Consider the following 14,938-nt stretch of genomic DNA (forward strand, 5'->3'; position numbering starts at 1 on the left):
AAAGAGCTAATACAATCACATATTTGAAAGGAGAAACAATAGGTACTGAAAACGAGGGAAAAAAAAGGGCAATAAAGAGTGTGCCACAACTGGCCTGGTGATGCAGTGATTCGAGTTCCGGTCCAAGGAAAAGTTTCCAAAAAATATAATAAACAGGTTGCACGTTACACATTTATCCATCGTCTGCCCTTTCAAATATCTGGTCTACATGAAAAGACAAAGAGAGGAAGGGCCAAAAAAATTTTACTATACAGGTCATGAGGTTAAAAGCCTGAAGGAGTACAATATCCCCTTGAGAAACAACGAATGCAATTTATACAGAACCAGAGAAAGGATCCAGCTAGGGACAATGCCTTGACATGCTACAGAGGGAGCAGGTGAGTGCCTCGTTGCTGCTGCTAGCGGCGATTCCCAGCGCTACCGGTCAGGAGGTGACTGCAGACATCTTGAGCCAAGGATGAATCGTCAAACCCAAGGTGGGGGGAGGACGGGGCTGTGGCCACTACAGGGTCTTGGTAGCCTATGGATTTAAAAATGGAAAAAGCCACACACACGCACACCCACACACACCACATGGGGACTGGTTCTGTCTCTTTGAAGTTGCAACTCCACTGCTTTAATTATTCGATCAACTCTTTTGGACCACAACTACGTTAAGAGGATTTAGATGCCTATGGTTGGTGTAATTCCTTGTTCGTAAGGAAATCTGACGAGGAAACTGGGCGGTTACCTGTCAAAAGGAACCAACATTAAAAAAGAAAAAAGGATTTAATCTGTGCTCAGCCCGTCAGAAGCAAAACACAAGGAAGGAAGACAGTGTAACAGGACAGATCTTGGCATGCAGTTGTGCTCGCTCGCTCAGAAGGTGAATCGTGTAGCCTGCAAAAAGGTGAAACTGTAGAGGTGCTAACTTCTGGTTGTACATACCCATACGGACACATGGGAACCACAGGGCAGCTTGTTGCTTTGCGGCATTCTTCTGAATGGAGTGCCTCTCGGCATGCACGCACACGTTTGAGATTCAATGAGCTGCAAACACCTTGGGAGTTGCTGACCACAGTATAACAGAGCCAAGAGCGAGTGATGGAAGGTCAGCGGCGATACCTGCTTCACTGGCAGTGTTGCTGCTTTCACCTTTTCAGGAGCTTCCCCCCCCCCAAACTAATGGCTAAAAGAAGGCTGAAATCAAGGGAAGGAAAGAGCACTGAACATTTCTTGGCAGGCCGGCAGTCACTGTGCATAACGCACTAGTATTTACATACATGTACTTTGGGCCTTCAGCTGAACAACGTGGTTAAAAGGCAGCAAAGCGTCAGCCTCCAAATATTTCTGCTCTGGCTCACAGTGGCTGAGAACATGGATCCCACCTCCTCCTCTCACTTCAAAGCACATCTGTCCTAGCAGCAAGAGCCAAAGTTCAGCAGCTGGTTTCCAGTCAAAGCAAATTCCCGCAGCAAAGGAATGAGCTGTAAGGGCCCCCACACTTCAGCAATGGAGATGGCGAGTGGAAGTTATCACTGATAAACCAGCATCTCCAACCACCCCCTTCCCAAGAACGAGTTCCTAATAACTCTCATCAGACACCTTTGCGTTTCTGATCCTTGAGGAGACTTTCCATTTGACTTTCAAAAGCACCATGCACTGCATTAGCCTCTCCTACTAGGTCTAAAACTAAATGAACAAAATGAACAAACAAAAAGGAGGCAGAGAAGGATATTGCACCTTAAAAGTCTGGGCTCTAAAACTGCTTTCCATCAGACAACAATCCACTGAGTGAAAGAGCCTTGTAAACCGCAGCTGACAGTCACGCAAAGGTGATGAACGGAATGAAGCTCACATGCATTTCTTGGCCTTTCCCGCACAGAATAATTCAGACATAATATATAAATAGAGCAGTGAAACATTTACTTTTTCACCTAGACCTACAACATCAAATACGTATAAATAAATTCTAGTGTTTTATTCTGTTTGGGGTGGGTGAGGAGGGGGGAAGAGAGAAAGAAGGCTGACCCTTTTTAACAGGACATACTGTAGTTCTGATGCCATTTACAACCAGAGGGGGACTGCAACGTCTTGCGTCCAGCAGTAACCTGATTTCTCCAACACACAGGACCACTCGAAAGTCATATGAGGAAGGAAAGAGGTTAGTGTCTTTGAAAAGCATTAACTGTGTCTAGGGGTGGGAAGGGGAGAGAAGAGGGGCCTGGATAAGCTCTTCAGTCAATACAGTTAAGATTCTGGGCTGATATCAGCTTGAGCCACCGGGGCAAAAAAACCAGGGGAGAGCAGCGATGGCGGAGGGAACGGGGGGTAAGGAGATGATGCAAAATAAATTGAGATTGTTCCACTGCTCACGATGTTCCAAGATGACAAGGGGGCTGGATGAGTTACTGGTGGGGCAATCTTTGGAAAACATCTGGAGCAGGAGCGAAGGTGAGCAGATGAGGATGCGTGTTTAGGGAATTTTTGAAGGCTGGAAAGTACATCACTAAAATCTCAAACCATGTACTCTGTAGGATGCTAGAGAGATGCTGACACTCTGCTGTGAAGTTAAAATCCACAAAACAATAAAGGAAAAAAAACATTAAAAAGAAGTACCATCCTATCCTGTTCCCTTCAGGGGTCTTTACCTGGGACTAAAGGGGACATTTACTATATCTAAGTTAGTTCAGATTTCTAGGTTCTGTCAAAGGTATTGTAGAAACATCCTGATTTATACCCAGCTCCAAACTTCGACTGCATCTCTAGAAAATTCTGAAAGATTTTCACTTGTACAAAAAACAAAAACACAAAACGAAAAAACCTCCCTTTCATTCAGATCCCTTCCCAAATACATTCTTTGTTCAAAATGTCGTCTTTGGAACCATTGGCAAATTAGTTGCTGCCACCTAGCCCAGGCAGATGGGACAGCTGGTTAGCGAGCTATCAGCTATCGCAGAAACAACACTTTCCTTTCCGTTAACATCAGAGCAACAAGAGTCCACTCCTTGTTTTTAAATAGCTGAGCAGTTCTTGGCTGGAGGCGGTTCAGTTTACTTAAGACTGTTGTCAGCTTTAAGACCCAAACATCTTCCAAAACTACTTGTGCATCAGTCCTGTAGTACAGGCACACGCTCACACACACGCACACACACTCACAAACCACATCTGATCAATAAAACACCTCAAAACAAAAACCTTAACTTCCTCCCACTGGGACCTTTAAAAGCACTACCGAATTCTGAGGACTGTATGCAACTCAGCCAAAAGGAAAGACCTATTTTCTCTTAATCAGAAGGAGAGAAGACAAAGATGATGATTCCAAACAGCCACGCTTCTAATGCAACAACCCCCTCCACCCCCCAAAAAACCAAAACCCAACAGGATTTTCTTTGTGTGCTGTGGCTGCTCTGCAGAGGGGATTCCCACTAGCTTGTTTCCATGGCAAGTTGTTCAAAAGGCTGTGGAGTCAGAAGGAGAAAGAGCAAGACCCAGAGGAGAAAACAGAAAGCTCCGGGGGACGAGCACAAAACAGAGCAACCGAGGGGATGGGAAGCATAGAGAGAGCATCACAACTACAAAAAGTAGTCCAAATAGACCCGTTGGCTTTCGCCAACTCTTCTGATCCATGCACAATTCTTTGACAGTTTACGCTTTGTAAATCCGTGATTTCTGAGCTGCTGCACACGGGGCAGTTACCAAGGGGTGGGGAAAGGGCAGGGGGGGGAACAACCCACCAGAAACCAACTCGATCCAAATGAGCCTATGGCAGAAACTGGGTGTCTTTCCTTAAAAAAGGAAAATGCCACAATTTGTTGTATACAGGGCACCCTGAAGCTACAGTTAAGTGGTGCAAGTTTCAAGATTAATGCATCGATCTACTATATACCTTTGTTACACGTTTACCTCTAAAGCAAGCACTGCTTCTAGCTTAAACAAAAATACTGAAAAGTTACCAAATGCCTTAACTGTCCTTTATGCCTCTTAATCAGCTCATTTGGAAGGCTAAACTGCTGGAGGAGGGGAGGGGAAATGCACCCAAAACACCACAATTTAAGAGTCAAAACTCTCAAGGGAGCACAGAACCGAACACCAAATTAAGCAGGGTTCTGTCCAAGCATGTGATTTTGGTCTGGGGGATTTTCTGGAAGCTATGGGGATGGGAGGGTGGGGTAAAGAGAAAGGGGAAATGAGAACATATAAAAAAATCGCTATAAACAAAGATATAGCTTTTTTTGTAAAAACCTCAGCTGCCTTTAAAATGAAAAGCCTCAACCTGGCCCCCTCCCCAGTTGCCACTCCGCTGAGACAGAAGTAGGGAACGTGATCACTGGGCTTTGCCAAATGAACTACCTGCAAGGGAGATGGTAGGGGCTGGGGGTAGGAACAAAAAGATGGCTCGAGCCACTCAATAGTCACATGGGGATGGGTAGTCGGTTTGTTTTTAAAGCAAGCAAGTCAATGTCAAATCCACTGTTTCAAACTGCTTTGTTGGGAGAGGGGCTGAGAGAGGATGTCGTTTTCGTCAGTCCGGGCTAGAATGGGAGTGATCTGGTGAGACTTTCATGACGCCAGGCTGAGCCTCCCCCAGCCGGGAGGGTGAGCTGGGGACGCTCCTACGCCTTGCTCTCCTCCACTTTGACCGCTTGAGGTTTGATGGCTCCCGTGCGCACCGGCTTCAGCTGGTTGGTGGAGGATGCCTCTTGCAACTTCACTGCTCCCAGGTTGGTTTTATTTTCATCCACTCGCTGTTTTGCCTTTTGACAAAGAGAAACACAGCATCAGTTCACATGGGGACCCAGGAACAAAAGGATGAGGGCCAGCTTCACAACAGTGCCCGGGCACCTAAGTCCAAGGAGCAAACCACAAATGCCCCATCTTAATGCAGAGGGGCCCAAGGACACCACAGGGTCGGCTACTGTGTGCACCCAGAGCTCCCATCTTGAGGGGGCCAAACCCCCATCTCCCACCACCGCCCAGGACAGTTCCTCACCAAGTAGGCTAACAGCACGGCTGGGACAGGACATTCAATACACCTTTCCTCCTGTTGATATTGTGCCACTATGATTTGGTTAGCTTTGCTGATTGGGCTCAACATACTTTATTTGGTAAGGCAAGTGTACACCTATGCTCACACATGCATGCACATACAGGATTATCAAGGGGGAAACTAAGTTCATATCCTAGCACACTAACAGAGCAGGCTGGGTCGTCACAATGGTAGGAACTCTACCAATCTGACTGTGTGCGAGAGCAGATACCATTAGGTCAATGCTCAACAGTATCAACATGCCCTACCTGTTGCACATAGTGTCCCTGCATGGAGCCCATACTGACTGCTGGTCCAGATGGCTTCCCACTAGGGCTGGCAGAGCTAGGCCTGGAAATCAAAGGGTTGAGAGCACACATGGCCTAGGTTACTACAACGGAACAAAAGCCTGGTCTGCATGAAAGTAAGGAGGAACCAGCAGGCTTGGACTGGGGAGCTCTTAAAAACTGTCAACCCAAGCAAGATTATGCATCACTGGGCAGGGGGAGAGGATACAACTAAGAGTCGCAAAAATCCTTTCCCACCTCAAAAGGAGGATCAGAGCATGGAAGGCCGGGCCGGGAGCTTCTAGTTCTTGGGCTCAAAAGGTAGAACTGGAAGGAAGCCACATATCTGACGCTCCAGCATGGCTGCCTTAGTAAGAGCACCTTCTACTGGCATCAGACCTTCACGGCTCTGACACAAAAACCGGTCACACTTTTTTGCATTTCTCCCAGGCCAATTACAGCAGTTTATGGGCTCCCTGCCATGAGAGCAAAGCCCCAACACTATGCTTGGAAATCAGTATTCAGACTAGCACAGATTCCATTTTTGAAATTATATTAATGGATCTCAGTCAAAGAAGCATGACGCAAACACTGTTTCACTCCAACATTAAACATTACCAAGCCTTTCCCACCACACTCAACCCGGTGCTACGGACGGAGCTCTGCAGATCGTTTACCTGTACGTGTGTGGAGACGGTACAGATCCTCCGGAGGACATGTTCTGTTTGCCATCTGTGAAATGAAACCCTTTCATTTCCATTTGAGAGGACTAAGGAGGAAAGTGAGTGAGAAAATATCATCTTTGCATCTACTTGGCAAGCACTCCAATCACATTTTTAGCCTCCCTGCTCCCCTTGTGATGTTGGCAAATACCACTTGCCTCCACTTTACACACGGGGAAGTGTGCTATGCCAGTGAAAGGACTTGCCTATTTTTGGTTGCACAAGCAAAAAGGAAATCTCATCCCTAGTGCTCTCTCCTCTGGAAAAGAACCCGTTGCTTACACGAAGGCATTGAAGCTGATGGGGCATTGCAGTATCTGCTCAAACAGGGCTTTTTGACAACAGCGCTGTATTTCACGAGCAGCAGTCCATCTGCACCTGGGAGCTGACTATGCCTGGCAAGGAACGCAGCCCACAGCTGCTCTCTCTGGACACTGCAAAACTGGACCGAGGCATGACCCTGCCTTCTGAAAACAGAAGGCGGCACAGCAGCACAACCCAACAGACTGCTGGCCTGGGCTATGGAGATGGGAGGAATGGAGCTGCTCTGCTCCAACCAGCTGGTAGATAAGGAGCCCCCCACAAGCAAATCCCCCTCCTCATTAACTGCAGGCCTATAATAGGTGGTTCTTTTTTCAGAGAACGGTGCAAAACCCAAGTGCAAAGCTTCTTAAAGAAAGCCCAGGTGCGAGCTCTTACCTCCCTGCTGGTTGCAAGAACAGAAGGCTGGGATCCAGGCGGGAGAATCCTGCGGGGTGCTCCGACAGGCAGATTCTGCCCCTGGGGAAGCTGGATGGACTGTGGTAAGATCAGTGGCTGCTGGCCAGAACCATAACGGGGCAGAGGAAGCTGGGACCCAGGCATAGGCATCGTTAGCTGCATGACAATTACATGTGGTTACTGAGAGAAGGAAGGAGAGTGCAGTTCAACATGCTGTCTGCTCAATGAGCCACCAAAACCCCCCCAAAACACATCACCGTTAAAGAGGGACTTTCATACTGCAATGTGTGTCCATGTAGAGCTGCCAACACCCTGTAGCCACACCACACCAAGTGTCCTTTGTATAAAGGCGTGGCCTAAGGTGTGCGCTCTTTACAGAGGGCTTTGCTGATTGCCTTGAGCCTTCCTCACTGCTTTGTCAGTCTTCAGGGTCGCTGCCCATATGAGCCTTCTCCGTGGTGCTGGCAGCCACCGGGGCATCAGACAGCTCACATTCTTTTCACCTCAACTTCCACATCCAAACCATGAATGACTTGTGCCCCCAGCGGCTGGTGGGGCACGGTGGCGGCAAGCAGGGAAGCTCCCGCAGATGCCGCCGGCACTGTCAGCAGCTGGGGGGAGGGGAGGTGGCAAGTGCTGACCAAAGGTCGGCGACCACCCACAACCACCACCGGCAGAGGCAGCCAGCGTGGATCGCCCGCAGATGCCACCACCAGTGTCAGCAGCAGGGTGGCAAGCAGTGACCACCCACAGGGGCTGCTGACAGTGTTAGCGGTGCCTTTCTGCAGGGGGTGCACCTGTGTGCACCCCATGTGTGTCGCCCCGATCCAAGCAATTGGCTATTCTCTTTTGCTGATGTGATTTTGAGGCCTGCGCCACCAGGAAGGCTGGTGCTTTAGGTTCCAACCCCCACAGGCTTCAACCCCGTCTTGAAACAACTGATGAGGGGAGTGGTTAAACGTGACTGAAAACTGCACCTTAGAACTCAGTGGCAATTAAATGAGGCCAAATTTTCAAAGGGGTCATAAAACCTGGAAGAGGATGAGGGGCAAAAAGAGACTACTGGCCTCTGATCACCGACAGGCCCAGGATCGTTAGCAAACTGTGCCACTTTGTATTCAATTAGGAGTGGGTGCCACCACTTAGCAGGCACTTTGCACGTGGTTTTCTTTCTTTACAAAAAAGTTTTCTCTGCTCTGTAGCCTCTTGTTCCCTCTTACTTGCTCTGGCAGTCTTTGCAATTGCTGCATTTGGGACTTCCCATGACTGCTTTGTAATGAGAGGAGCAAGACATCACCATCACGTGATCCAGGCAGGAGAAACCTAGTTATGGTTTGTCAGGAACCTCTGCACCTCCCCTAGCTAAGCTGTCTTTTGGGTTACCTAGCTTTGCGCTCTCAGCTTCTGCAGCATACAAGTCCCTCTTTAAGCAAAAATAAAGGTTCAGAATATTCTGGCTTTTCATATTTTTTTTAAACACAATGTATCAGACAGCGTAAGCTAAGCTTCATGAAAATCATCAAAAGCCAATCAATGAATGGATGGATCCAGCATGTGGTATGAACATATCAATCTTCCCAGCAGGACTCACTCAGCCTCTGGGAACTATGTGTAAGAAAGCTAAAGGAGAGGTGGCAACTCTAGAAAGCAGGGAGATATTTTGTGGAGATACCTTCAGGACCAGGATGCTCCAAGAGTTGAAATGAGAAGAGATGAGGGTCATTGGCTTAAGGTCAGACAAACTTTCTCGAGAAATCTGGAGGATGAGTTATACGTTTTTACCAAGTATGAGGGACCCAGGGCTTGGCTCAAGTGGAGGCATGGTTCCTTGTGAAGAGTTTATTCACAAAAGCCCATAGCTTACCACAAATATCTACTAAGACCCAGTCTCAGATGCTGGAGTCATGAGCACACACAAAAAACAAAGCAGCATGCAACCTTTGTTCCTAACCTGTGTAAGCTGGGAGTCCATCATCTGCGAAGCTCCCATACCAGCTGCCTGATTTATCTGGCCTTCATAAACCAGCGTCTGGCTTCCATTCATTGGCTGGTAAGGGGACCCAGACTGTGTTTTCACCATCTCCAAGGGCTGCATGCCTGGGAAGGCGGAGTATGGAGGCTTTAGAGCCGTGCCTCCCGTCAAAACCATGGTATTGGGCTGAGACAGACTGGGGTGCATGTACACCTGAGACCTGAAAAAGAGAAACACTTAAACACTGCCCTTGGGCCCTTTTGAGACTGCACTTCTCCCCAGTTCATCCCCTATACCCCATGTGGATGGCAGTCAGGTCACACAGTGAAGTGCAGCATCAAGCCAAACAACGGGGAAACAAAAGCCCTTTTGTCAGTAGAATTCAGTTTTCCCCAGTCTTTCACGCTCACCCTAACACCCTTTGGGCTAAGCCCCTGGTTTGAGGCCCCACAGGAACTTTAACATCGACTTCACCAGAAACAGCCGACTCTTGATGAACTTCAGTCTAATGGTGGCAATGAGGCGACTGCAGTAGTAAGCAACTCCCACTGCAGATGGGATGGTAGAAGCTGTCCCTGGAAGGTGAAGGTCTGCCAAGACCTTGCTGTGATGTCCAGCAGCTGGAGAGCGCCAAGGCATCTTAGCCAAGAATCCATATTTTATTGGGTTGGCTTATTTTATCTAGAGAAGGGGCTGAGAACACTGCAGTGCAGGCTGGCATGCCAACACCTTCCCCACGTCCCTCTGCCAAGCCTTGTCGCAACACATCTGCTTTGCCAGTCAAATGAACTGGGCAGCAGATGCACATTGCTGTAGGCATATTTAGCTGTTCACAACAATAAAGCTCTGTTGCTGCTCAGATTAACCACCAGAGCCGTTACCTGAAGGGCTGTATGGAGCTGTAGATCTCCTGGGACTGGGACACAGGCAGGCCACCTCTGAGCCCAAGCTGTGCCTGGGCTTGTAAGGATGTGTGAAGGGAGATGGGAATCTGCTGAGCAGCAGCAGCCTGCAGAGGAAACAAAGGTGACTGAAAGACATGGAGGCAGCCAGAAACCCTCTTGAGCTGTTCAACATCCATCTGCTTTCTTCAGAGAGTTGCTCTACCTTCCCCCAGCCCCACAAGGTGTCATTTTTCAGAGCACAGTTGCATGGGAACTGGAAAAGACTGATGTCTGGGCAGGTGTGAATGAAGCAGTGCAAAAAAGCACAGGACTGAGCTTCCCAGGGACTGATGTTCTTCACACACAAAACAGGCTCTTTTCCCAGGCAGAGACTATTCTCAAAGGCTCTGGCACTGCCTTCTCCTCTTACCCACAAGAGCTCTCCACAGCCCAGACAGCACTACTGCACCCTGGTGATGGAGATGCTGAGAACTGCTGCTGAGTGCTTTGCCTTGGGGGGATGTGGCTGTGGATACACTGGGAAAAGACTGAGGCTCAAACCTGTTCATACATCTCACTCAGAACAAGGTGGGGAAATGGACACGTCCTCATTCTGCCACATATTTGGGCTTTACAGACTCCTCCCTATTAAAACCTGTCAAAATGATTGTGGTGCAAAAACCAGCATCTCCTATCTTCAGCCAGTCTGCTGATCTGGTTTAGGCAGCTGCAGTCTGTGTTGCAGAACAGTATTCTCTGGCTGATGGGCAGGGGGAGGATGACTCTGGACCAACCCCATTCAGAGACGCAGTGACTGCTACTCCCCCTCCAATGCTCACCTGTTGGTAGCTCTGCTGCTGAGGTATCGTCTGAGGAACCAGGCGTGGCTGACTTGCAAACACATGACCATCAAGGTACAGGGGTGGGATGTGGTTACCTAGAATTTGAAATGGAAGGGAAGAAACAGTATGACAACTGAACCCTATTCATTCCAGCATAAACAGAGCCAGAGACAAAGGTACAAGCAGGACAATGAGGTGGAAACTGCAGACCCATCAAGTCTGTTTCTCCGGTCCACACGCCAGTGTGTTATGGCAGCTTTGTGAAACAGTTGGAAAAATGCCCCGGTCTTTACCCAAAATGAACTCCACTTCTCTCACCAGCCACGTGTTGAGCAAGCATGCTTTTGCAAGGCTGGCACTGTGGGCTGGTAAATGCTAACCTGCCCTTTTCCTAGTGTATGACACTGCCCCTTGTGTGAGGGTTGGTAGTTCAGGACGAATCAACTGAGCTGAGTTACAAACTAGTAATAAAGAAAACTCAGTGGTGGTCAACTTGGACTGCTCACCATCACCAGGTCTTTGCAGCTGGGAGGCACAAAATTGCAGCCCCATTGTAAAAGACAAAGTAAGCATTTGCTTCAGAAAATACATGCAAACAAGGGCACAAGGAAGGAAGCACTGATCTATCCTGCACCATAGTGAAGCGCTGTGCAAGAGAGAGGGTGGAAAAAACATACACTTGTCTCTGCCTCTGGGGCCAGCCAGCTTTGTAAGTGGCAAATGTAGAGAATTTAGTCACTGCAAATGGTTTGGCCCACTAGTAGCTGTCCTCAGTATAGCCCATCCCACGCAACAGCTGCAGAGGGAGAGTTAATAAGAAGGGTGCTAAGTTTTCAATATGGGGGGGGACCAGGTACAAGGCCCTGCAAAATGCGGATGACAGCACTTCCTACCTCACGGGGGTACTAGGAGTGCACGTGATTATATACATATATTGGGAGGTGCTACGGTAACAAGGGCTTCTAGGTACCTAAGACCGAAAGAATGGCCTCAGCTAGAGAAATACTTAGGGGAATTGTTTGATGCCAGTGCTGGGACAAGTCTCTCAGTCACAGAGTCTTTGTTTCCCTTCTGTCGAGTACACAGTGAAGGGTCAAGCGGGCAACATCGCCGAGACAGCCCAGTGTCCAACCACAGGCATTAACCCACCGCGACATGCCCATGAAGGATTTTAGCCCTATGCCAGGCTTACACCAACAACAGCCAGAGGACCCTCACCTGAGGAGAGGAAAGTTACCTCTCTCCTAATTGCTCTGGCAATGAGTTCTTCAGCACCATCTAGTCGACTGTCTCATTACACAACCAACTCTTTCACATACTCCCAATACATGACTCCAAGGTGGAGTCCATGCTTTCACACACACAAAACACAGAGTCAAACTGGACAGGGCCAGGGGCATGCAGCTCCACTTCCATCAATCTGGAACAAAGTCAATGTCTAGCAGGTACCTGGAATAGATGCAGAAGGTGCTACAGATGCCACTGGCATAGGAGGCATGGAAACGCCCCCAAACGAGCTGTAGCTGACACCATTGGATGCTCCAACGCTGGAAGGTGGCTGGATGCCCGAGCCAGCACCTCCTGGAGAGCTCTGTTCTGGTAAGCTAGGGGAATTCTCCCATGCTTTGCGGGCGGACTCCATCTGCAGCAGTGAGGAAAGACAGGGAACTGAAATGGAGCGGAAAGCTGTTTTGCCTGACAGCTGCTGCCAAGTCTCAGATCAACTCCCAGCAAGAAAGTGCCTATGTTGCAAAAAGTTCCCCTGCAACTGGCACCAGGTGGCTGCTTTGTGTCAGATGCAAGGGAGCATCCAGGACTTAGCAGGCCAGGAAAAAAAAAAAATGAACTGTCCTCTTGCCCATTCCTTGACTTGGTCTCTACTAGGCTGGGCTGCAACCCAGCTTGCTTTCCCTATTTAATGACTAGGGAGGACTTTCCCACCCAGAGCTGCCCAAATGCCCCCCTTCCACCTGAACTAAATTCATGTATACATATGCTGCCCATTTGTTAATGGAGTTAAATAAAGATGTTGCAAGTGCCCAATGAAACACTGAGGCGGCGGTGTGTGAAGCTTCTCTCCACCTTTACTATTTGGGTGGAAGTGGGGCTGGGTTTTCAGAGCTGGAGCAAAGCAGAGCGAGCCTTGCTTACCTTCAGGGTGAGGTCTGCCGTGGGGAAGGACATTGGGTTCAGGCCGATGCACCGTGGGAGATGGTGATCTCGCCGCAGGATGGGAATGGACTGCGTTAACCCCGCCTGGAGAGAGAGATTTAGACAGCTAAATATCTTATAAACATCTTTCTTCACCACAAAGGAAGTTATGGAGATGCCGAAGTTGCAAAGTGCCTCACAAAGAACTCACTAAGCCCAGCACAAAGGCCCCAATCCTAAGAGGTAGCAGGTGCCTGACTCCCACTGACTGCTATACAAGTTAGGTGCCCAAATACTGCCCAGGATCTGAACTGAACTGTTTTGCTTCTTCCTGACTTGTTGAGTGGATTATGGAGACTGCTTAGAATGAGAAAGAAGTTAAGTGAGCTTAACATTATGGCAATGCAGGTATGCTGGGCCAGAGGCAACCCTAGGTAAGCAGGCACAGCTCTGCTGAACTCCAGGACCAGCAACTTGCCCCACAGCTAGATCTGACCTACACTACTACTTGCACATGAAGACAGCTGTCCTGCCCACCCCAGGCAAATCCATGGGAACTGCTGGGACACACTGTTTGATTTGCCAACACCTGTGAGAGGAAAGAACCTGGAAGGCCAACCTCCAGAAAATGAAGTTTGTGCTATTTCAGGGGAAGCCATGTTTTTAACATCACAGCACACAGCTGCGCTGCAGGGAAGTACTGGGCTTTCAATCCATTTTAATTTTCTTTTGGCCAAACTGTTCTAACAATCTCCCCATTTTTATTAAGGAAGGACCTGGGCTTGGCTTGGCTGGCAGGTCACTGCTTCCTATGGCTCCTTGTGAAAAAGAGGACTCTCTGAGATCCAGCCATGAGTCACTTCCCAACAAGGCTCCTTTGTCTTTTTATATGGTAGGGGACCGAAGGAAACTGGTAATCCTCAAGACAAGGCTTCTTACTTTACACAGGGCATGATATGATACTCAAATCATTTCCTAACAAGGGCATGGGTATCTCTGAGCTAACAAGCCACTGATGTTATCAAGTTACTCTGAAGGACAGTGCCTACATTTTCATGGCCGGTTTTCTGAGCCGTGTCAAGCACCTGGGTAACATGACATTCAGCATCAAGCAAATTGCAAGTACGTGCACTTTTTCCATTTAAACCCATCTCTGGGGTTTAACTGGGGATAGTGGACAGATAGGTCAATTCAGGGTCAATGATGTACTTACGTTACTAGCCAAGGCATCGTGCAGTTTGGCGACAGGGTTAGCTGCTGTACCGGAGGAAGAACCAGGTGGCAGGCTGAAGTCAGAGTCCTGAAAAAGGGTCACACACCCCGTTCAAATCCAGACCCCGGGGCCGCTTGTCACCTGCTCACAATTAGCGCACTTTAACCAGAACCATGCTGCTAGGGACTAAAAACCGTCTTCAGCAGAACTTCACTTAAGAGCAACAGCAAAATAAACTTGCCTATAATCAGCAACAGGCTTCCCCCCCAGTGGCACACATGGGCTGACAGGGCCATAACTTCTAGCTCACCCTGCAGCTACCCCATTTGTTCCTTGTCATAATGTTTCCATCAAAATAACAGGCATCTCTGCCAAGACATCCTGGTCTGTGTCAAGCAGTGACACCTATAAAGAAACTCGACAGCACACAAGCTGGAAGCCTCCCTTGACTAATCTTCCTGCCTACATCGCCTTCCTCCTCTCTACAAGCTGAAACCACCAAGAAGATAAAATTAAATTCAATCCTCACTTTAGGATTTACTCCAAATTCAATAGATGGCACAGGAAGAACAGAATCCACGTGAATTTCCACCCCATTAACAGGAGGGATATTCCCTTCCAGCCGTTCCGTCCCCTCCGAACCCTTTCTGTTTTTCAGGGAGCGTTCATTGCCGATCGGTCCGGGCTTGTGTTCCTTGTTCTGTCCTGAGCCTTGATCTGAATCCTTAATGGGAAAGCAGAGAGGCTGAGACACACAGACTGAATAACCCATTCTCTATCTTAATAAAGCTATGAAGACACCAGTGCAGCCCCTTTCCCCAGGCCTGAGGCACCCGTTTCTGCATGCTCTTGCTTGGCTGCAAATCCAGGTTACCTTTTTATCAGATTGCTTCTGCACTTGCTCCTTCTGGCAGTCGGGCTTTGGGTCCACCAGGCCAGCCCCATTCATCTCCTCTGGTTTGAGGGTGCCATACGGAGAACTGCGCTGAGAGGAGGTAGCAGAGGATTCCCGAGACTCTGCGCTCAAGTCAATGCCACTATCCCCCTGGCTGCCTTTAAAACCCTGCTATGCAAAGCACGAGAGGTGTTAAAGCCCCAGATCCAAACCCAACTCCACAAAGGAGAAAAAACAACAGTGA

At 48.7% G+C, this 14,938-nt stretch overlaps 1 protein-coding gene and 1 non-coding gene across 11 annotated transcripts in view; both read right to left on the bottom strand.

Annotated features, from left to right (window-relative positions):
- Window positions 1–356: 356 nt before the first annotated feature.
- PRRC2B (proline rich coiled-coil 2B) overlaps window positions 357–14,938 on the bottom strand; it is a 60,829-nt gene continuing 46,247 nt past the window's right edge. For 4 of the 10 annotated variants that reach the window (XM_090022205.1, XM_090022207.1, XM_090022202.1 and 1 more), the window contains exons 21-32: window positions 14,674–14,865; window positions 14,329–14,523; window positions 13,800–13,886; window positions 12,587–12,691; window positions 11,885–12,077; window positions 10,433–10,530; window positions 9,591–9,718; window positions 8,689–8,929; window positions 6,717–6,893; window positions 5,973–6,064; window positions 5,278–5,359; window positions 357–4,736 (exon numbers count right to left, since the gene is read on the bottom strand). In XM_090022205.1, coding sequence (XP_089878331.1) covers window positions 4,596–4,736; window positions 5,278–5,359; window positions 5,973–6,064; window positions 6,717–6,893; window positions 8,689–8,929; window positions 9,591–9,718; window positions 10,433–10,530; window positions 11,885–12,077; window positions 12,587–12,691; window positions 13,800–13,886; window positions 14,329–14,523; window positions 14,674–14,865 — 1,731 coding nt within the window. In that variant the 3' untranslated portion in view covers window positions 357–4,595. The remainder of the gene's footprint in view (window positions 4,737–5,277; window positions 5,360–5,972; window positions 6,065–6,716; window positions 6,894–8,688; window positions 8,930–9,590; window positions 9,719–10,432; window positions 10,531–11,884; window positions 12,078–12,586; window positions 12,692–13,799; window positions 13,887–14,328; window positions 14,524–14,673; window positions 14,866–14,938) is intronic. The other 6 variants (XM_090022206.1, XM_090022204.1, XM_090022208.1 and 3 more) reach the window with 6 other exon arrangements.
- LOC149855360 (small nucleolar RNA SNORD62) lies at window positions 11,477–11,551 on the bottom strand. The gene has a single exon (XR_016438607.1). It is a non-coding gene; the product is annotated as a small nucleolar RNA SNORD62 (small nucleolar RNA).

Source organism: Crocodylus siamensis, chromosome 11 (genome assembly GCF_052110815.1).
Source record: "Crocodylus siamensis isolate JL-2025a chromosome 11, ASM5211081v1, whole genome shotgun sequence".
In the NCBI taxonomy this organism is placed as follows: domain Eukaryota; kingdom Metazoa; phylum Chordata; order Crocodylia; family Crocodylidae; genus Crocodylus; species Crocodylus siamensis.